This window comes from Eulemur rufifrons, chromosome 29 (genome assembly GCF_041146395.1).
Source record: "Eulemur rufifrons isolate Redbay chromosome 29, OSU_ERuf_1, whole genome shotgun sequence".
Taxonomy (NCBI): Eukaryota; Metazoa; Chordata; class Mammalia; order Primates; family Lemuridae; genus Eulemur; species Eulemur rufifrons.
Window position 1 is genome coordinate 88,776,217 of NC_091011.1, and position 23,499 is coordinate 88,799,715.

General features: G+C 36.6%; 1 protein-coding gene across 7 annotated transcripts in view; it reads right to left on the reverse strand.

Annotated features, from left to right (window-relative positions):
• BRAF (B-Raf proto-oncogene, serine/threonine kinase) overlaps nt 1-9,892 on the reverse strand; it is a 147,117-nt gene extending 137,225 nt beyond the window's left edge. For all 7 annotated transcript variants that reach the window (XM_069462732.1, XM_069462731.1, XM_069462729.1 and 4 more), the window contains exon 1: nt 9,761-9,892. In XM_069462732.1, coding sequence (XP_069318833.1) covers nt 9,761-9,892 — 132 coding nt within the window. The remainder of the gene's footprint in view (nt 1-9,760) is intronic.
• Between the last annotated feature and the right edge of the window lie 13,607 nt (nt 9,893-23,499).

The following is a 23,499-nucleotide window of genomic DNA, read 5'->3' on the forward strand; positions in this document are numbered from 1 at the left end:
CAGAGATTTCTTAGAGAGTATAAATTTTGAAACAGAAGAAAAGGTATAAGACCCAAGTATGACAATACAAAAAGTAAAGTATAAGATCTAATAACCATTTATAATTTTACTGCGACACTAGTAATCTCCTTTAATATTAAAAATACATCTATTACTATAAGCCCAAACAAATTTATTTTGCAAAGTAAATGCTGTAAGGTAGGAAATAGTTTAAAAATATTAGGTCCGGCTCATGCCTGTAATCCCAGCAATAGGGGAGGCCAACGCAGGAGGACTGCTTGAGGCCAGGAGTTCAAGACAAGCGGGGCAAGAGCAAGACCCCTGTCTCTACAGAAAATAGAAAAATTAGCCAGGCATGGTGGTGAACCCCTGTAGTCCCAGTTATTCAGGAGGCTGAGGCAGGAGGATGGCTTCAGCCACGGAGTTAGAGGCGGCAGTGAGCTATGATTGTGCCATTGTATACAGCCTGGGCAATAGAGTGAGACCCTGTCACCAAAAAAATAATTAAATAAATAAAAAATAAAATTAGGTCAATGGAGAAACAACCATAAGTGGTATATTAAACTGTTTTAAAATACTCCAAGGTAAGCAATTAAGTCAAAGCATCCTAAAATTTTATTTAAGCTGCTCTAAAAATAAAGCCAAAATTTTCTGGTGTTATTATTTTCTTTGGTTTTTAAATTCAAATTTTATTCTTCAATTTTTTTTTTCTTTCTTTTTGATTTAGCAACTTGCATCACTTAGGAATGGTGTTATTAATTTAAAGGTTATATGTTTAGTGCAAGAAAAAATATAAAACAAAAGTGAGTAATTCTCAAATACAATTCAAGTATTTCTTACAATAAGAAGATCCACATCTTTTTTATTTTTTAAAAATATATTAATTTTGGAATGACAGTTATAATCTGCTAAGATGTTATGTTTCTCTCTCCTTATAAAGTACAGTAGTTTCAAGATTTGTAAGATGGCCAAACAAAATTGGAATGATACTCCTTGCAACATGAACAAAATCCTGGTCACTTTCTATCTTCCCAATTCTCACATGACCCTGTACTGGTCAGGTACTCCAGATTTATTCTCTACGACTGTGTGTTTCCTGACTTTTTGTTTTTAAATTATTAAGTGAAAAACATGATGAGAAACATTTTATATTGTAGGGACACTCCCCAGGCTAAGCAGTAAAAACCTATCACTAGTGAAATTTAAAACAAGGTGAAGACCCTATAAGCCCCACTGGAAAATACAGACATATGACCAACCATCACCATATGTTTATCCTTAGCAAAAACATAACAATTCAATGATGCCTCTAAGATTAATAAAGGTACTAATTCTGAAACATCACAGAACATGACATAGGTTTCAAAAGCAAGAATTCTTATAACAAATATGGAGATAACATAGCTAGTATTGTAAACTAGTATCTTCCACAGTCTGATTGACATTTTCAAAGACTTTTTGGTGAATAAACATCTTAATATATTCACTTCCTCCCATACATATTTTGATTACACTTCATAATTTTGCAATATGGTAAAAAGTATACGATGACTTTTTTGTGCAACCTACTAGAGTATCTCTTTTATTTCTTAGAAGCAAATTAATTTTGGAGGATAATGGCATTTTTAGACAGGAGTCTCCATCCTCCTCATTTGCTGGCAAATTAATTTTGGATAAAACTCTTTTTTTAACCTGCTACTTTTCATGAACCTCACCACCACATAATTCAAGGCAAAGGTGTATTAATTAAATACTAAAGTCAGTCTTAAGTTTTTTTTGGGTAGAAAACATCTTTGAGAATTTTTAGAAAAGTATGGATCCTTTCCTTCCAAAAGTACCATAACACAAGGAATTCAAAAATCAAATTTCAAAGTTCTAAAAATCCTCTGAACTGGACCTAATTATAAGACTTAACTATAGCGTTATGGTAATTAAGACAATGTGGTATTGGCCTTAGACATATAGATCAATAAAACTATAGAATCCAAAACTCACAAACATAAGCAATTGATTTCAATAAAGGTGTCAAGGTAATTCAACAGAAAAAGGTTAATCTGTTTGAACAAATGGGAAACAAATGGTCAACCATATGTAAAAGAATGAACTTTAACCACTACCTCACAATATACACAAAAATTAAGTCCAAATGGATCATAGACCTAAATGTAAAAACTATAATTATAAAATAGAAAAAAAAAATAGAAAAAAACTTTAATGACCTTGAAACAGGCAAAAGATTTCTTGCATAGGATGCAAAAAGCATAAACATAAAAGAAAAATTTGAAAAATTTGACTTCATCAAAAAATAAAACTGCTCTTCAAAAGACACTTAGGAAAATGAAAAGACTAACCACAGCCTGTGACTCAAAACATGTATCTGATATAAAGGACTTGTATCCAGCATATATATAGCACTTTACAGCTGTCCAGTAAGAAGACAAATATCAAATAAATAGCTTTAAATAGATACTTCACCAAACAAAATATATGTTTAGTAATAAGCACATAAACAGATGTCCAACATCATTAGTTACTATGAAAATGCAAATTAAAACCACAAAGAGCTCCTACCATCTACCTATGGCTAAAACTAAGAAGACTGACAATTTCAATTGCTGCCAAAGATACGGAGTAACTAGAACTTTCATTCATTATAGGTGTCAATGCAAATTGGTACCATCTCTTTAGAAAAGTTTGATAGTTTCTTTAACAGTTAGGCATATACTTACCATACAACCTAATAATCCCAATTCTAGGTCCTCACTCAAGAAAAATGAAAGTCAATGTCCACACAAAAAACTGACACCAAATGTTTATAAAAATTTGATTCATAATTCCTAAAAAGTAGAAACAACCCAAATATCCATCAATTTGTAAATGTATAAACAAACTGTGGTACATCCACAAAACAGACTACTACTAAGCAACAACAGAAGCTAATTACTGATACATGCAACAACATGGATGAATCTCAAAAGCATTATACCAAGTATAAGAAGCCAAATACATAAGATTACCACTGTGTAATTCCATTTATATGACTTTCTAGAAAAAGCAAAACTAGAAATCAGAACAGTGTTTGCCAGGGACTAAGGGTGGAGGCTGGGACTGAATGCAAAGAAGAACTAGGCAACATTTTGGGATGATAGAAATGTTCTATATCTTGATTGTGGTGATAGTTACAAAGTTTGTCAAAACTCAAACTGTACATTTAAAATGGTATATTATGTGTAATTAGATACCAATAAACCTCATTTTTTAAAAAAGCAATTATGTTCCTTGAACTGTGATCTGATGAAAAAAATTAAAAAAAGCAATTATGAATTTTCTACTGATCTCTAAACCATACCTTAATTTCAGAACCTCAAATGCAATACAGATTTATAGACCAGGAGTCAGAACACTTCAGTCCATGAACTGGCCCACCACCTGTTTTTGTATAGCCCACAAGTTAAGAATAGTTTTTATGTGTTTAAGCGGTTGAAAAAAAATCAAAAGAAGATTATTTTATGACACATAAAAATGATACAAAATTCAAAGTTCAGTGTCCATAAATAAGTTTTATTAGAACACCAAGAAGCTCATTTGTTTATATACATTGACTATTAGCTACTTTTGGGCTACCACAGTATGCTGAGGAGTTGTGACAGCGATCATATGGCCCACAATCCCTAAAATATTTACTATCTGACTCTTTATAGAAAATGTTTGCTGATCTCTGCCTTAGATACACGTTGATATTTTCTATGCAGATTATGACACCTAGGAAGAGTCATGCCAGCACAAACCTCTCTTTTATACATAGTAGCTCTAAAATTTTTACAGCCATAAAAACCTTTTTTCAAGGAAACCAACATGTAAATGAAGTTTAGTTAAGGTATAGAGGCACTAAAAACAGAGCCTTGGGGTAACCTCTGAAGAAGGTCCTTGAAATCCCAAAACAGTATTTTTCACACTGCCCATTGCAACCAATTTGTCATCAATCTAACAAGCTGATTTTATGACTAGCATAAAAAAAGAGGTTGAATAATACAGAAAATCAGAGCACCTCATATCTAGTAGAGTTTCATTCACAAATTCTTTCACCAAATATCTCAGTGCCTATGCACCAGGTATTGTAAATCCTCATTATAAATGAGGATTTTAAAAAAAAAGTATAAAACAGACAAAAACTATTTTATATACTAAAGCTCTGGTGCAATTTGAAAACCACCATCCTGGTACATTTGTCCCAAAAGTGTTGTCAGCAACGGCAGCTACATTACAAGAATGAAAATGATGTTTCATTTGATGTTACAGAGCTTCCAGAAGATATAAAGTTAATTGAGTTCAAAGCAATTTTTATATTCTGTACCAAGGGCATTCCCAGGACCCAGAAAGGAAAGTTACTGGGTATCAATTTCCCTCTATATGCATAGTCTTGATAAAGGAAGGAGGAAGAATAATAGTTTTTTTAAACCCAGAAGAATACATGGAAACCAAAATAATCTCAGAGGATAGAGGGGAGAAAAAAATAATTGCTTAATGTTAGGATGGAGGCTGTATTAAGAGTTTCTTCTGACTACCATGCTAATTAAGTATGATAGTAAATTAGGTTGGGAGCCAAAAAAAAAACTGAAAAATAAAAACCACCTCCCAGAACATGTCAATGCCTCCACAAAATATTTAAGGAAGGAATGGAATAAATGAGGATATATTTGTTCTTATACTAACATGAAGTTATCTATAACACAATGATTAAGAAAGCACTACTTAACCTTAAAAACAGAAAAGCTCCCAAACCCTATTTTGAATTCAGGTTCTGTAACTATTGCTGATTCTTACTTGACAGAATAACCAACATCGGTGAAACAGACAAAGAGAATGAGTAAAGGACTCAAAACAACTTAACTTTTGAGGAAGAAAAAATCTAGGAAGAGCTACCGATAAAAAAAAAAAGGTGCATCTTAATGACAATTTGAGGCAGAAATATAAGATTAGGAACCTACTGGATTTCATAAAACAAGGGGATTATGACACAAAATGTTCACTAAGTACTCAACGAAGTTAATATCAAAGAAACAAAATGCACCTATGCAATTCTGAAGGAGAAAACAAATTTATGACTGGAGAGAAAGTGAAAAGAAAGAACACTAAAGTAGTCATTCCATTCTACAACATGGTAGGTATCAAGTCTTAGAAAATGCCAAAAAACCAATGGAGCTTACTCCTTTCCTCTCTTCCCCATCACTCATAAAACATAGGTTTCCAGTTGCTATAAGCCAGATCCACTTCCTATTGATCCTAATAAGGAAAGCAAGATACAGAAAAACAAGAAAAGTCAGACTGCTCCAGCCTGTTATCCTAACATAATTTTTCTGGCCTATTATACAAATATGTACAATTAAATCAAGTTTGTGCTCACATTTACTACATTCAAGGAGTCAAACACCCAGTCCAACATTCCCTTCTTAGCTGTTTATTGACAATCAATTCCTTTAATGGCCAGCATATACAAATAACTGACAGATAATTTTCTAAATAGAAGGAATGAGTGGATGCCTGAAAGGAGGAGTTCATTATGTAAGAAGAGAGAGAGAGTACAAAAAGGGAACACTAGAAATATCAAAGACAAACAGCTATTTTATAATTTTGCCAAAAGGGTACCCCTGAATATATCCAAACAAGTATTAGCAATAACCAGTACTGCACAAGCACCTATATTAGTGGGAATACCACTTTTTAGAGGTTATGATGCAATCCAACCTGGCATGGTTCATGAAGATGTATTTGAATACAGCGGACCTCATTACAAAGGAGATTCTATCCCAGAATATTCCCTAGTCAATGATTATAATTACACAGCTTAACCAAGATTGACGATAAGAGATCTTGAAAACAGAACATAATAAAGTTGTAATGCAATGGTAAGAAGCTCCCATCTACAGAAACACAGCGCAAGAAGAACAGTTAATAAATATCACACCTGGTATCACACCTTTTAAAAATTAAATGTATTTGTTATACTGTATGGTCATATTATACCATATACTATATTGCACCATCTGGTTATAGAAAGTAACATCAAGGAAATATAAATGGTCAGAAGCAAATGTTTAATGCCAAAAGTATAAGCATATTCATTTGATAAATATTTAATAAGCTCCTGTCATTTACCAGAATATTCTATTCTGAGCATCTACAAAGTAATACAAATACAGGACATGAAATTTGTTCACTTCCCAACACAATTTTAAAAACTAAAATCTACATCTTATGTTCAAAATATTTAACAGTAAAAAAATTAAAAACCTTATACCCCCCAAATGATCAGTTAAATAAATCAAAGTATATCTAATGATACATAAAAAGTTTTGTTATAAGTTTTTAAAAATTAAAAAACTATATACAGTGTATTATATAAGAATAAAAAAGAATAGGATACGTTAAAATGTTTATAGTAATAATATCTTAGTGGTGAGAGGACAGTGTTTTTTTACTTTTTGTACTTATATTTTTCTAATTTTCTCTTAATGAACATGCTTTCCCCCGGTAATTAGAAAGGTTTTATTGCAGCTGAAATTTCCCTCTGAGAATTTTTTTTTTTTACCATCAGGTAAGATAAATCTTTAGAATAAAATGTGTCATTACACACAAGCACAATTTTTCATTTCTTTCCATGTACTTCACAATTTTAAGAAATTCCTTTAAAGGAAGACAGTTCAATTAAAAGACCACAGTACATTTCAGTTTCTACTGAATATCAACTTCAAATTTAAAATTATTTCCCAGAGAAATTTATTTTATCATCTGTAATATGGATATCTATACTTAAGAGATCCATTTTTTAATAATTTCTCACTCTTCCACCAAATACATTTATTATTAATTCATAAGAAAATGTACAGGCCGGGCGTGGTGGCTCACGCCTGTAATCCTAGCACTCTGGGAGGCTGAGGTAGGTGCATCGTTTAAGCTCAGGAGTTCGAGACCAGTCTGAGCAAGAGCGTGACCCCGTCTCTACTAAAAATAGAAAGAAATAATATGGACAACTAAAAATATATATAGAAAAAATTAGCCAGGCATGGTGGCGCATGCCTGTAGTCCCAGCTACTCGGGAGGCTGAGGCAGGAGGATTGCCTGAGCCCAGGAGTTTTGAGATTGCTGTGAGCTAGGCTGATGCCACAGCACTCTATCCTGGGCAACAGAGTGAGATTCTGTCTAAAAAAAAAAAAAAAAAAAGAAAAGAAAAGAAAAGAAAATGTACAGGAAAAACTACCATTCATCACTAAACATTAAAACCTGGGTGGAGGGGACAGTGGGAAACACTTGACTTTCAACTAAATAAAATTTGTTAAGAGTATCCTTATAGTTTTCAGAAGATACCATATGCTTTCCAAATAGCAGCAATTTGAACAAATTCACCTAGCTTAGAGGTTCTCAATCACTGGTACATGGGAATTGCTCAGGAAGTGTACCAAATATAGAAGCCCATATCCCTAGTTTTCACCTACTAAATCAGAATCTTCAGGGGGTAGAGTTCCAAACAATCTGGCCCTTTCAAATAAAATAGCAGGGTAGAGATTTTACTAAACAAAAGCCTTCTCTGTAGAACTGCAAACTGTTCTAATAACTCTGAAACAAAGTTCTTAATATAAACAATGTTATAACAAGAGAATTACAATTTCATAACCTCTACCATTAATTTATCCTTTCTACTCTGTAGCAGTGTTCAAACAAGATACAACTCAACAAAACCACATGTGTATCACACAGTACATAAAGCCCAGAGGCACCTGTGTCTGGTAAGACAAAGGCATATCCGATTTCTGGAGAAAACAGACAGCAGATGTGACCCCTAGTATTTATCCATTAAAAACAATGTATCCTAAAATAAATTTCCATGTCAACGAAACAAAGCTGTTTATAAATAAGAAGGAATGTGGAGGTGTGGGGAAGACAAGAGGAAGCTTCAGAAAGTTAAGTACCAAAAGCCAGGAAACAAGGCAAAATGAATTGTAACTGGGGACAAGTGAAACAGAATAAACTAGGAAAAGGAAGAAAAGCTTTATCCTTAGAATCCAAGAAGTCTAGGGAAATGAACAGATATTAGAAAAACTGATCTGAGCAGAAATGCAAGCTGGAAAGTGATTTTTAAGAAATAAGAAAAAAACGAGAAATTTAGAATAGATCAAATGATGGTACAGAACACATTTTGGCAATATAGGTAAAAATGGTATAAAAGGGTGGAAAACAAATATTATTGTGAACAAACTGATACTAAACAAAGCAAGCATATTACGTGAATTTCCAAAGTAAAGATTATGAAGCAGGAAAAAGAGAACTGCACAGAGAAAAGAAAGAATGAGATATTATGAGAACTGGGAAACAAGATGTAAGTAGTAGGTAGGAAAGAGAACTTTGAGCAAAGTCAACAGAATAAGTAGCATTAACCTAATCAATAATTGTAAAGCACAGTTATACCATGTATTATCTTATTACTGTAAAGCATAATAAAGTATATTGTTTTATGCAATAAAATACCAAATGCTTGTAATAAAGTTTATGTAATAAAAACAAAATGTAAATAAAATAATTTGATGCGGTGTTAAGAGGCTGAATAATGCAAAAATAGGCTGAGAGAAGCACAGACTAAAGGAAAGGAAAAAGTGAAAGGGAAAAAAAAGACAAAAAGGAGGATAACACAAAGAAATCAAACAAACCTATAATAAATAGGTAGGAATAAACAAGTGTGAAAGCACAGTGGAAGACTAGCTAAAAAGTGTCACTAGTGCAAGGGTGAAAAGAGCCAAGTGAAACTTGATGGAATCTTGACAGCTTCAGGGTTTAGAAAGTAAGTAGCTCCAAAGTGTCCAGAAGGATTTGTGAAGATAACAATAGATACCAACGTTAGGGAGCAGTGGAATGAAGTAGAGAGCCTCAAGAGGACCGGGGGTAAGAGAAGAGCAAAAATGGTCTTCAGTGGAAGCTGAGGTTAGAAGGCAGGCAGGTCCGACAACTAGAAAATGAGCGGGGCGGTAGATAAGAACGGGATGAGGGTTACCAATCAACGATAGAACACTGAAAAACATTAGGAATGGGGGACCAGAGACCAGAATGGAAAAGACATCGGAGACAGTGCGATTTGGAGTTGAAAACGTAAAGGCTAAACCCAAACCATCCGCTGTGTAAAACAGGTGAAGAGAAATCCCCAAACAAGTGGAAAGGTGGAGGTGGGGGGGAGCAGCGGCCTGAAAAGGCGGACAGTCAGGGAGAGTAGAGAGGGAATGATGCGCCCCATCATCCCCATACCCATGTAATAATTACACACGACAGTCACTCACTCGGGCTGGGGTCCCTGCGCCGGTTAGTAATCTACATGCTCCACCCGGATGCCGCCGCCACCCTCCCCCCGCCCCAATAACAAAAACATCTGAGAGATGCTGGGCTGGATACCTCAGCCAGTCGTGACCTTCTCGGACCAACCCAGAGTTTCGCCCCCTATTGATAGCCTCCGGCTCAACCACCGCTGCCCCAATCCCCACATCTGGGGTGGGGGCCAGGGAACCCCCCCCACCCCGGCCATTGTGTGTGTTTACGTAGCTAGGAGCTGCATGACGGACAGGGACACGGGGGCGATGCCCACCTCCCACCCCGCGGAGCCGACCGGAGAAGGTGGTTGAGGGCACCAGAGCCCCCACAGCTGCCTCTTTCCCCAAAATAAACACCAGCCAGCAGAGCCCGGAGCCGGGAGGGGCGGCAGGGTGGCACCGGCACTTACCTCCTCCGGAATGGCAGGGTCCGCGGCTGAAGAGGCTGCGGCGCCGGCGCCGGCCTCGGGCTCCATGTCCCCGTTGAACAGAGCCTGGCCCTGCTCCGCGCCGCCGCCGCCGCCGCCACTCAGCGCCGCCATCTTATAACCGAGAGCCGGGGCCCGAGCGGCCGCTGCTGGGCGGGGAGGGGGAAGGGAGGCGGAGGGCGGGGGCAGGTGGAGGCGGAGGCACGGGGGGCGCGGGGAGGGGCGGCCCGGGCGGCGCCGCGGGCGGAGAGCGCCTGGGCCACTTCAGGTACCGGCCCGCGGCCCGGGGCGCAGGCGAGCCTGAGGGGATTGGGGGAAGGACGCCAGGGAGGGGGGAAGGGGGCGGAGACGACTAGAAGTCGCCGCGGCAACGGCGTCACCCGCCTGTCACGGTCGTGACGTCACCCCGAGTGCGTGACGTAATCTAAGGAGCGCCCTCGCGCCGTTGTCAGGGGAGGGTTCCTTCCCCTCCAACCACCCGCGCGCTCATACTTTTCCTCCGCTCGGTTTCCATGGCTCCCATTTCCTACTTTCTTCTCATCTCCTCCGTCCTCAGCCTATTCTGTAAGGTGGGATTTACTAGAAAAGCCGGGGTGGTGTTCAAGGCGAAGTCGAAATCCTAGAGGGAGGAAGGCGGGGAAGCCCATACTACTTGTTATTTCCATTACAACCAACGTCTCCGTGTCACAAAAATAAGGACTGAAAACCCAAGCTTGAAACACTGAAGCAGAATTTGATAGAAATATATTAAGGATTTGGCCTATTAAAGTGAGTCTAAATGGAAATCTAAAAGCTTTTCTTCATCGTTGAGGAATAAAATGTTTTCTTTTAGTGTATTTTTCCTTTTCCAGATTCATTCATTTATAAACAAATATCAATTGAGTGAGCTTTTTTTATGCCCTAAGGCCTGAACAAGGCACATAGCATTCTAGACATCCCAAGCATCAAAGCTAATAATTTTCATTTTGAAGAAAATCATTCAAAATATTTTATATACTTTGTGCCTTTCATGAAGAGAATATTCCAAGGCATTGTATGTGCAAAGTATGTATGAAAACAGTTGGGAGAGGAGAGGTAAATTTTCTTCGACAGAATGGAATTAATTAAAGAAACCCAATTCATTATTTAAAATACGTTTATCTAAAAGAAAGGAGGAACGATTGGAAAGAAAATTTTAAAGAAGGGAGAAACAGGAGGGAGAAATATAGTAGAAGTTACTGTGGGCTCCCAATGGTGTGCAGTGAATCACCAAAGTAACCTAAACATGAAATCATGAAAAGCTTGAATGGATTCTGCCTTTTTGTACTTCCCATGAGGGGGGAAGTCACCAATGACCTCCTTATTGTATTTAGGATGATTCAACAGATAGAAAGTTGTCCTACTGACTTCTGAAATGGGATGTCTGCATATTGATACGGTCTCCATGAGCCTGGGAGCTGATGCTTACTCTCAGGTTGAGGAATTACGTGTGAGGCTGCTTGATAAATCAGAATACTACCATTCCTCTCATTGCAAGAATACAGCCTATCAAATGAGCATGCTATGTTTTGTCAACTTCATTGTACATTCTCTTCCAAGTAGGAACCTTTCCTTCGACAAAATTTTAATTAATGGTGGCTTGGCAAATATAGAGTAAATGAATATGATCAAAGGGATTATTGTCTTCAAGCTAAACTAATCTGAAGCACTCTTCTTTACTATGAGGACATACTTTGAAGCCAACTGAAATAGCACCATCAACAGGTCATGGCACCCTTTCCCCTGACTTCATCAGAAACACAACTGCCAGGGTTTTTCTTAATTCTCTAATGATCCTATTTCATTTTTTAAAAATTAGCCCCTAAAATATATCATTATAACACTTCCTTGTAACATTGAAAGTCCTAAGGTTTTTTTTCTTTTTTCTGTTGGTTCCATTTTGAATTACAGCCTTATTTATCAGCATCAATCTGTAGATCATATCTTACATGATGATTTCTCCCCAGGATGACTGGTCTCATCCATTTAATATTGATTCTTGTTAGCTTCCATTTACTCAACATTATTCTGTCTTGGTTTTCAAATTCTGCATATATCCTATTTTATTTCCTTAGGCCATTCTAAAGTTCCACAGTATCCAGATGAGAAACAACAGAGAAAGCATAAACTCTGGAGTCCAAAGATAAGGATTTTAGTGTCAGCATGCCACATTTTGGCTATATAATCTCAAAGCAGGTAAACTTAAATCGCTGTTTGTTTTGTTTTGTTTTTTAATCTATAAAATGAGGATGATAATAATGCCAGTCCAGCCTACCTAACTATATCATTGTGAGGATCAAACATTATAGCTTTTCCCTTTGCAAAATAAAAAATTATTCTCTCAGTCAGAATTCAGACAAGGCATAGCAAAGATAATTTATCTGTGCTCCATGATGTCTGGAACCTCAGCTGGGAAGACTCAATTCCTGGGATTATGTTAATGGCTGGAGATTGGAATTCTTTAGGGGCATATTTACTGATATGGCAGCTGGGGCAGTCAGACAGAATACCTAAACATACTCTGTTCATGTGGCTTGGGCTTCCTTCTAGCATGGCTGCCTCAAGGTAGTCAGACTTCTTACAAAGCAGCTCAGGGCTTCAAATGATAGTGTTCCAGTAAGAAAGATGAAAACTGTGTTGCATTTTATAATCCAGCTTCCAAAGTCACATGGCATCACTTTTGCTGCATTTTATTGGATACAAGTAAGTCACTAGTCTGGCTCAAATTCATGGACAGGACATACAGATCCCACCTCTCAATGGAAGAAGTGTCAAAGGATTTACAGACATGTTTTTAAACTACCACAGTGCATGTTTAGAATAATGAAATGCCTACTCTGTAGAACTGGCTACTCACCCTCACCTTCTCTCAGAGGAATTCTGTACTCAAATTCTTTCCCCTTTATTACTGGGAATCACCAAGATGTACCTCAGTATGCTAATGAACAAACACTTACCTTCTTTTTTCAGCTGTAAGGCCTCCGCTGCATGCGAAAAATAGATGCAGGTCCTTTGCCATTTGACAGAGCCTAACTGTCTCCTCTTGGACTCTTCTCCCAAATCCCAGTGCTGCCATAGGCAGGGCTGAATGTGCTGAAACCCTCTACACAAAACAGTGTTCCTGAAGCCTGTGATGAGTCAAGCCCGTTTGTGTTCTGAGCAGAAACAGAGAACACTTCCCCTTTGTATTGTAGTGTGCCATATGAACATCAAAGCCACATTATCTTGCATTCTCAAGTCTTATAGACATTTTAGTCAACATTTTAGGTTTTGCTCACAATCCTCCTTCCCCCTAAGGCATTCATGTATTCACAGGAAGCTGGAAAACAAATCTAGGTGTGAGGCACTACACGGAGCCATTCCTCCGGTTGTTGACTGAGATGCTGATAAGAGTTTTGCTGTTATCTCTGACCCTTTCTTCCCTGGAGATAAATTTATTTCCAACTGTTATTTCTATCTTGAATCTTGCATTGTAATAGACACTGAATAGTCCCACCAGTCAGCCAGACCTGCCCTGCTAAATCTGATCCCACATTAATATGGCCAACTACCGGAAAACAAGCAGCCCCTAGGAAAATTCTACAGCTCCAACCAGGTTCAATGATGTGTAGTTGATCACAGTTTAATATTTTCTTTACGAATCGAGACATCATTATAACCAATGCATCCTGTGTTGTTTAAGAGAGGGATACTCTCAGATGCTATTTAGGTGTGCATAGAAAATAGAATCATAGAGTTATTTCAGTACAACCTTCCCACTGAGAGATACTTGGAAGCCATTCTATGGAATTCCAGACTGTCCAAATACTTTATTGATGAGTACCTCACTAATAGAGTACATTCAACTCTATTTATTTCTGATGTTGAGTTGAAATCCTCCTCTTTATGACATCTATATTCTGGTCTGAGTTTTGCCCTCTAGAGAAACACAGGATGAGTCTATTTCTTATCCTGTGTAATTGCTTTTAAGTATTTGAAGGGTGTTCTCATTCCTTTAGTTCTCTCCTCAAAGCATTTTCTTTTCTTTCTGTGTGCACTTTTCAATGTTCCTCTTAAAATAGTCCTATGAATTGAGTACTGTTCCAGATTTGGTCCAGCCAACAAAGAATAGAATCTCTAATTGCAATACCCTAGAAAACATACTTCTGTTAATGTAGTCAAAGATCATATAAGCAGCCCCACCTTGTTATTGGTACACATGAAGCTTGCGTTCAAAAAAGATCCTTGTTGTTTTATTCTTAGTAAAATGCTATTATACCAAGTCTGGATTTTTCAATCTTTTCAGCATTGTGGTCCTCTCCCCTACTGTTATCTCATATTTCCCAGACTTTCTAATTTTTGCCCATGAAAGAAGACCTTGGTTCTAGATTCATGAAATGTATTAGGTATTATATTTCTGACATTTAACAAAGGATAGTTATATCAGAATGTTATTTTATCTTATAACATCTTGCATACACTAACCTTGGTGTGTTAATAATATACAGAGTTGTTTGACATGTTCTTTGTGAATTGGTATTTTTGGTGTTAAATTTTTTTAAGTTTATTTTATTGTAAGGTGCAATAGACTAGACTATATACAGTATGTTACTTTTGGCAAAAAAAAAGGGGGAAAGTATATATGGTTTTATAAATGTGTATACATATATAATGGTAACTGATAAGGGATGGATAAGAACAGAGTGGAGTGGATTAGGTGGGAGTGAGACTTCTCTGGTATATTGTTTAACATAGTTTTAATTTATGAGACATGTAAATAAGTAACAGAGTAAAATCTAAACAAATGAACCTAATTATATACCAAATTGATAACACAATTGCACAGAGAAAATGATTAATTCAAGTAGCTTTGAATGTCGTTTTCTGACTGTAGATTTATACTGTGTCAAGTTAGCTAAACTGGAACTGCTTCCCAGAATTCCGTTCCATCATCTAAGACCTGTTTAAATACTCCTTAAATACAGACTCTGGGAGGGTCCAGAGCAAACTCCCTTCACCAAGGCTGTAAGAAGGGCATTTGTGAGGATGACTCTTGGAGATCCGTGCTGGCTTTCTGTGAACCAGAAATGACAATGAGCACTGCTGCCATCTCAATAGGATGCACATTTAACTCTGTGGTGAAGGGCACTGGCTTCTCCTGCAGGATGCCCCGTCATGAAAGTTGGGATGAGAGTTTGAGGTAGTGAGAATCTGACTGTGTTGCAATCCCTCCTGAGGGCTTCCAGCTCACAGGTCTCACTTGATGCTTGCTTCTGCCACTTCACCTTCATCCTTCCTTCCTGATTATCTGCCCTGAGGATTTTAGGTTCCAGCAGCAGACACAAAAACACCAGCCTCACATAATCTGTTTAACCAGTTCCACAATTGCATAAAATCAAACCACTATTATAAATTCCTTATTATTTACATTTCCTAGTGTTTCTGCCTCTGACTGAGTACTGACTGGAATATAATCTAAGGACAAAACAAAGTACAAATTAATCTTTAACTTCATTTAGAAGGTTTGTTATTGATAATGATATTGGTTTTGTAATTCTGAAACAATTTTTGTATTTATCATGGAATAGAACAAATGAGCACATATATTGATGTTGGGAATCAGAGTTCTTACTGTGGGAAAAGTGAGAAACAAATATGGAACAAGGAAAATTAGAGAAGAACCCCCTGGTGTTGGATTTGAATTTGAGGCAGCAGTATGAACATAGGATTATATATGTGTATTCATACATTCTCAGCTCTGCCCACTGAAAGAGGTACTTAGGAGTAGCAATAAGTATGCCTGGAGCCTGGATCTTGATTTTGGAATGCCATTCTCCACTAAAAGTAACCGGGGCTCCTCTGAGAAATGGCTGATTCCAGATCTGGGGCAGAAAATATGTAAATTGAGCTTGCATGGGATGAGCCTTGGTATACTCGAGAACAAGGACGTTATTAAAGACTACTAGGTCATTTCAAAAGGAGCCATTAACAAGACTTCTACTGGTCCAAAATGGGACAATTGGAAGATAAAAAATAAAAATGACAGGAATAGATTACAATATATTTAATTTTTAAAAATCTGTAAATCCATAGTGATGAGAGAGAGAAAATGAAAGAGAAAGGTATTGAAAGAAAGAGGTGTGAAGTAAAGCTCCTTTTTAGAGAAGGATGCTAGAGAAGGAATGAAAGATTTAGAAAAATCACCATTTTGCAACCACCAATATAATAATTACTATGGGTCAGTACTATCAGTCTCATGGTTTTATAATACTGTTATATAGATCTCTCTTTTTTTTAACCGATAATATGAATTTATTGTGTGTTTTATTCACAAATTTCTAATATAAAAAATTACATTTGAAATAAAATTGAACTACCAGAAAAGGGATTGTAATCAATGCCCTATCAAAGTCTAAAGAATTTAAACAACTTTTCACAAATTGTTCTTCCAAAGAAATTATGGTCAAAATATAAACAGGTAAAAACTGATATAATGAAACATAAAGTTTCTGTGGCTTTTTGGACTACAATATGAAATATTAGATAATTTCAGTAAAAAAAAGTATTTGGCAAATTTTTGTGTCAAACAAACATATCAGTTAAAAATCTATGTGAATAGGCCGGGCGCGGTGGCTCACGCCTGTAATCCTAGCACTCTGGGAGGCCGAGGTGGGCGGATCGTTTGAGCTCAGGAGTTCGAGACCAGCCTGAGCAAGAGCGAGACCCCATCTCTACTAAAAAAATAGAAAGAAATTATATGGACAGCTAAAAATATATATAGAAAAAATTAGCCGGGCATGGTGGCGCATGCCTGTAGTCCCAGCTACTCGGGAGGCTGAGACAGGAGGATCGCTTGAGCCCAGGAGTTTGAGGTTGCTGTGAGCTAGGCTGACGCCACGGCACTCACTCTAGCCCGGGCAACAGAGTGAGACTCTGTCTCAAAAAAAAAAAAAAAAAAATCTATGTGAATAAAAATCACTGAACTATATACTTTAAAAGGGTGAATCTTTTTATTGTATAAATTATACATAACATAAAATTTATCATTTTAACCACTTTTAAGGTTGGAGTTCAGTGGCATTAAGTACATTCACCATTACCCACCTCCAGAACTTTTTCAAAAGGGGGACTTTTATGATATGTGAATTATATACTAATAAAGCTGTTATTTAAAAATCTATCAAAAGTAAAAGTGCACAAAGGAACTTTCAGGAATGATGAAGATATTCGTATCTTGACTTGGGTGATGGTTATACGGTGCATTCATTTGTCAAAACTCATCAAAGTGAACATTTAAAATACATGCAATTTATTGTATATAAAATGGACAAAACAATACAAACTATCAAAACTTGCAATACTTTGAAAGACGTATTCTAATTTTTAAATCTTTCTATAAGTAATTATATTCAAATAGATCTAAAATATACATCCAATTTCTTTAACAAAGTTGGAGAACTAATGGCATAGAGATTTTTCTTTGGGTATTAAAATTTACTTTTCAAAGTTTTATGTTAATAGATGTATTTCTAATATTCACAAATATGAAAATAAAATTTTTAAAATAGAACCCCATAGTCCAATTTATAAAAAAATAACATGACTATATTTAGATATGTTTATAGTTCAATACATGAACCAAGCTGATTCCAATTGTTTCAGCAATGGTGTAACATGAAATTCCTAAATTATGTTACTGATATATATAAATTTTATAACTTACAGTTGATATTAATATTAAATCTTACCTAGCAAACAACCAGCCTCCTGCCTTTAGATTCTTCAGTCTTTTCTTCACCATTATCAGAGGTACAATTTTCACTTCTGAAGAACAATTCCTTGTGGAAGCTATACTTTGTCTTCCTGTTTTGGAAACTGCATACTGACCAACTGGAGTCTCCTGAAATTCTCCCTGATCAAGAAGCAATGATTTGATATATATGGCTAAAATGTCAACAATACTCTCTCCAGCAGCCATTAGGGGATTATACTGATTGTTAACAGGTGAACTTCCACTGCTCTTCATTTCATCAAACATTTTTGCACACTCTGAGTGTTAATCTAGGCATAAGCCTTGCTACAGTTTCCCCGTTGATGGTTTGAGGGATTCCAATTAATGGATAAATGATTATGTCCAACACCATTTGGTTGTTATTGTTAAGGAAAATTGTTGTTTTCTGAATGTCCACAGCTCATGCTTTAGAATTTGTTGAAGGGCCAGTGTGATGTAGTGGTTAAGAGTGTATGTAGACTCTGGAACCAGACTGTCCAAGTTTGTATTCTGCTTCTACCACTTAAGGTATTATCTGGTTCAGATGAGTTAGTCTTCATGCCTCAATTTCCTCATCTCCACAGGGCTGTGATGCCCTCTCCTCTTATTAATGATAATGGGAGAAGTATGCTTTTATAATGGAGACATGTGGCAGTCACCATGTTAACCACACTATCAAATTTAGCATCACCAACAGGGGTACAAGTCAACATTATGTAAGTCCTCATGCCAGGCATCATCTATCTAGTACAGATATTTGGGCCAAAAAGTGGTTAACCTGAATGTAAACATAAGGAAATAATCAAATCCAGAATGTAGGACATTATACAAGACAAGTGACTCTAACTCTTTAAAAATTCAGTATCATGAGAAACAAAAAAGTCAAGGATAAGGAACTATATTCTGGATGAAAAGATATTAAAGAAATGCAAGAACCAAATGCAATGCATGGAAACAACTGAATCCTGGATAAGAAAATAAACTATAAGAGATATTTTTTAAATAATTGGGGGAATTTAAATATGGGCGTATATCAAGCAATACTTATGATTGAATTAATGTTGATTAATTTAATTAATGTTAATATCCTTTAAAAAAAAGAGAGAGATACGGTCTCACTATGTTGCCCAGGTTGCTCTCCAACTCCTAGGCTTAAGTGATCCTCCTGCCTCAGTCTCCCAAGTAGCTGGGACTACTGGTGTGCGCTATCACACCCAGCTTTAATAACCTTATTTTTGTGAGATAAATGCTGAAGTGTTTAGGAGTAAAATATCCCTGTGTTTTAAACTCACTTTAAAATGGTTCAGAAAAAAATGAAGATAGAAATAAAGAAAAAGTGACAAATATCAATAATTGGGGGGATCTTGATGAAGGATGTAGTAATTATTTGTAATACTATTCTTTTTAACTTTTCAGTACATTTGAAATTTTTCAAAAGAAGTTGGAGGAAATGTTTGTTTGTATATGAAAAATAATACACACTTATGATAAAATGTTGCAGTGAGTTTCTTTCTAAAGGAATGTTTCTTTCAGGCAATTAACAACTTCTTAGGCAGCTGTTACTGTTACTATTACATTGTTACTTTCTTGCATTATCTGCCTAAGCTCCATTCCTGATAAATCTATTTTGATAATGCATTTCATTTCCTGATAGTTGGAATTAAACTGTTCTCCATCATGATTCATAGACAATAAGAGTTCGTAAGACAAGAGCAATTTTTTAATAGGTTTCACTTTTCTTTTTGGAGACTGAGTCTTGCTCTGTCACCCCAGCTACAATGCAGTGATGCAGTGGCCTCATCATAGCCTACTACAACTTCAAACCCCTGGGCTCAAGCAATATTCCTGCCTCAGGCTCCAGAGTAGCTGGGACTACAGGCCACCACACTGGGCTAATTTTTCTGTTTTTTGTAAAGATGGGGGGGTCTCACTCTTGCTCAGGCTGGTCTCGAACTCCTGACCTTAAGTGATCCTCTCCCCTCTGCCTCCTGGAGTGCTAGGATTACACGCGTGAGCCACTGTGCCCGGCCTCACTTAGGTTTTAATAAGACCCTGTGATGTATTTCCACCTATCAAGTAGGAATTTTCTTATATGTTAAATGTTGGTATATCATTCTAAGTGTGCATTTGGAATATTTTTTCTTTTTTTGCATTCAATATCCAGTGATGGATGGAATATACATTTTTTATTATAAACATTTTTCACAAAATCTATCCTGGTATCTTCTTAAGATGTTTTTGTGATGTCCCCTAGTTCTATTTCTTCATTAATTAATTCATTCAACAAATATTTATTGCATAGCTATTGTGTGCCAGACACTATGCTAGGCTGTTATGTAATCTGAACAATAATGAGAATATTCAATTTTTTCAATGGGAAATCATTAGGCATCCACCTTGCAGTTCTGATTTAGCTTCTTCTGACTTCCTTTTGTTTCCTAATCTTAAAAAATCCTTAAAGGGCACTCATTTTTCTTCAGTTAATATAAAGAAAAAGACTGTGTTGACATGGTTAAATTCCCAGGACCCTCAGTTTTTTAGGGATAGATTAAATGGCTGGTATCATTGCTTACCAACATCTGCTGATTCTGACCTTTTATTTTTGACGTTTAATAATAATTATTATCATTTATTATTAAGTTATCATATGCCAGACAGTAAAATAAATGGTAATAATATTGAATCTTCCCAACAACACTGTAGATATGTATTATTAGTATCTTTCCCAAGATCTATTTATATCATTGATCAGAATACCTGTAATGTTTCTTAGGTATGAGTTTCAGTGGGTTAGTGGTTCCAGTTTAGTGTCCATTCATATTCAAAATATATAATTTGTTCCTAAAGACTAGCTTGACTATGCAATGCAGCAGTGGGCTTTTCTAGTATCCCTAATGCAGAATTGAAAAAAGTATGTAATTCTTTCTACATATATACACATACCCAGACCACATCCACCTCCACTGCCTTCAACACATCCTCCTTGCTCTTCAGCTCCTTCCTCTCCCCTTTCCCCACCTCCTCTTCTCCTCTCATTCTCAGAATTCCTCTTTTTTCTTCTGCATTAGTAAGAGGTAGTAATCTCAGAATTCTTTATCACATCTTTGAAGTCACCTTTTATTTATCGCCTCAGTGTGAGAGTCACCTATGATGTTTATCAACATACAAGACACATCTGAACACATTCAACTTAATAACCCTGTCATGACTGCTCTTGCAGTGTTCAGGGTCTAGGCCTGTCCTCTACATGAAATCCCAGCTCACCCAACACCCCAAACTGGTTCCTTTTCTCTCCTAGTTTTACACATCTCAGCAAATGGAGGGAGGTAATTGAGCAATCATCCACCCAGTCAAGCCATAAACTTAGAAATCACCTTTGAGTCCTCTTTTTCCCTCTCTATGACACCACAACCATTATCTCTACCTCCGGATCTTCACCCCCAAAACATATTCTGAGTCTTTCTGCTTCTTCTCCGGTCACTATTACCATCTTTGTCTAAATGATCATCATCTCTTACCTAGATGCTACAATATCATCCTAATGGTCTCCATATTTTCACTATTGTCATTCTATGCTCCAGAATTCACCTGGCAGCCAGATGATCTTCTAAAAAATATAAATCATTTTATTTCACCTTCCTGCTCAAACTGTCCAATGGCTTCCCAATGCATTTAGAATAAAACCCAAATTGCACACCCTGGACTAAAAGGCCCTATATGTCAAGATCAGACCAAGCAACATAGTGAGACCCTGTCTTTACAAAAAATGAAAAAGTTAGTGGGGATGGTAGCACACACCTTTAGACCCAGCTACTCAGGAGGCTGAGGCAGGAAGATCGCTTGAGCCCAGGAATTTGAGGTTGCTGTGATCTATAATGACACCACTGCACCCCAGCCCATGTGACAGAGTGAGACACTCTCTCAAAATAAATAAATAAATAGCCCTATGTGAACCAGACCTCCCTTTCTTGCCAGTCTCATCTTCTCATCTTCCATCCCATTTTCTGGTGTATTTTATTCATATATTTCCTAACTTCCTTGCTGTGCTAAAACATGTGTGAGTTTTATGATTTGTATATATCTAATGAACCAGATCTATACGTATCTATTATAGAGGGGCAAAACAGAAGTTCTTTTTCGAACACTTGATCTATTAAAAGACTAGGGAAAACCCATGCATCTATGGTCAATTGATTTTGAAAAAATGTGTCAAGATCATTCAATAGGAAAAGAATAGTATTTTCTACAAATGGTGCTAGGACAACTGGATATCCACATGTAAAAGAATGAATTTGGACCCTTACCTCACACCATATTCAACAAATAACTCAAAATATATGAAAATATAAATGTAAGAGTGAAAACTATAAATCTCTTAGAAGGAAACAAAGGTATAAGTCTTCATGACCATGGATTGGGCGATGGTTTTTTAAATATGACACCAAAAGCACAAGCAACCAAAGAAAAAAGTAGACAATTGCACTTCATCAAAACTAAAAACTTTTGTGCATCAAAGGACACTACTAAGAAAGTGAAAAGACAACTAACTCACCAAATGGGAGAAAATATTTGCATATCATATAGCTCATAAGATTCCAGTATACAGAATACATAAATAACTCTCACAACTCAACAATAGAAAGTGAACAATTAAAAAGTGGGCAAAGTATTTAAATAGGCATTTCTCCACAGATAATAAACTTATGCCCAATAAACACATTAAAAGATGCTTAACATCATTAACCATTAGGAAAAATACAAATTATTAGGTTGGTGCAAAAGTAATTGCGGTTTCAGACCGTGACTTTCAAATCATTATATTAATAACTAGGCTCAAACACATCTTTATTAATCAAAATAGGAACCATTACAATCAACACATTTTTGCCAACAAGAAATAAGTTTATTTATTCTTGTAGCATAAAAATCTGTGCTTCAGGATTGACGAACTCTTGGAAAGCATTTTCTGCATCCTGATGGTTGTGGAAGTGTTTTCCCTACAAAAGTTGTTGAGATGTTTGAAGAAGTGGTAGTCGATTGGTGAGAGGTCAGGTGAATATAGTGGATGAGGCAAAACTTTATAGCCCGATTCTTCAACTTTTGAAGCATTGGTTGTGTGACATGTGGTTGGGCATTGTCATGGAGAGGAATTAGGCCCTTATGCCCTTTCTGTTGACCAATGCTGGCTTGCAGGCATTGTAGTTTTCGGTGCATCTCATTGATTTGCTGAGCATACTTCTCAGATTTAATGGTTTTGCCTGTATACAGAAAGCTGTAGTGGATTTGCCCGGCAGTAGACCACCAAACAGAAACTATGACCTTTTTTTGGTGCAAGTTTGGCTTTGGGAAGTGCTTTGGAGCTTCTTCTTGGTCCAACCACTGAGCTGGTCTTCGCAGGTTGTCCTGTAAAATCCACTTTTCCTCACATGTCACAATCCAATTGAGAAATGTTTCCTCATTGTTGAAGAGAGATGACACTTCAAAACAATGATTTTTTTGATTTTCAGTCAGCTCATGAGGCACCCATTTATTGAGCTTTTTACCTTTCCAATTTGTTTCAAATGCTGAACGACTTTAGAATGGTTGACATTGAGTTCTTCGGCAATTTCTCATGTAGTTGTAATTGCTCTCAATTGGTCGTTGTCAACTTCCGATGGCCAGCCACTGTGTTCCTCATCTTCAAGGCTCTTCTCTCGTTTGCAGAACTTCTTGAACCACCATTGAGTGTATGTTTGTTAGCAGTTCCTGGGCCAAATGCGTTGTTGATGTTGCGAGTCATCTCCACTGCTTTACCACCCATTTTGAACTCTAATAAGAAAATTGCTCGAATTTGCTTTTTGTCTAACATCATTTCCATAGTCTAAAATACATATAAAATAAACAGCAAGTAATAAGTCATTACCAAAAAAACAAAGTGAGAAATGTGCATTAAAATGATATATAACATAACCAC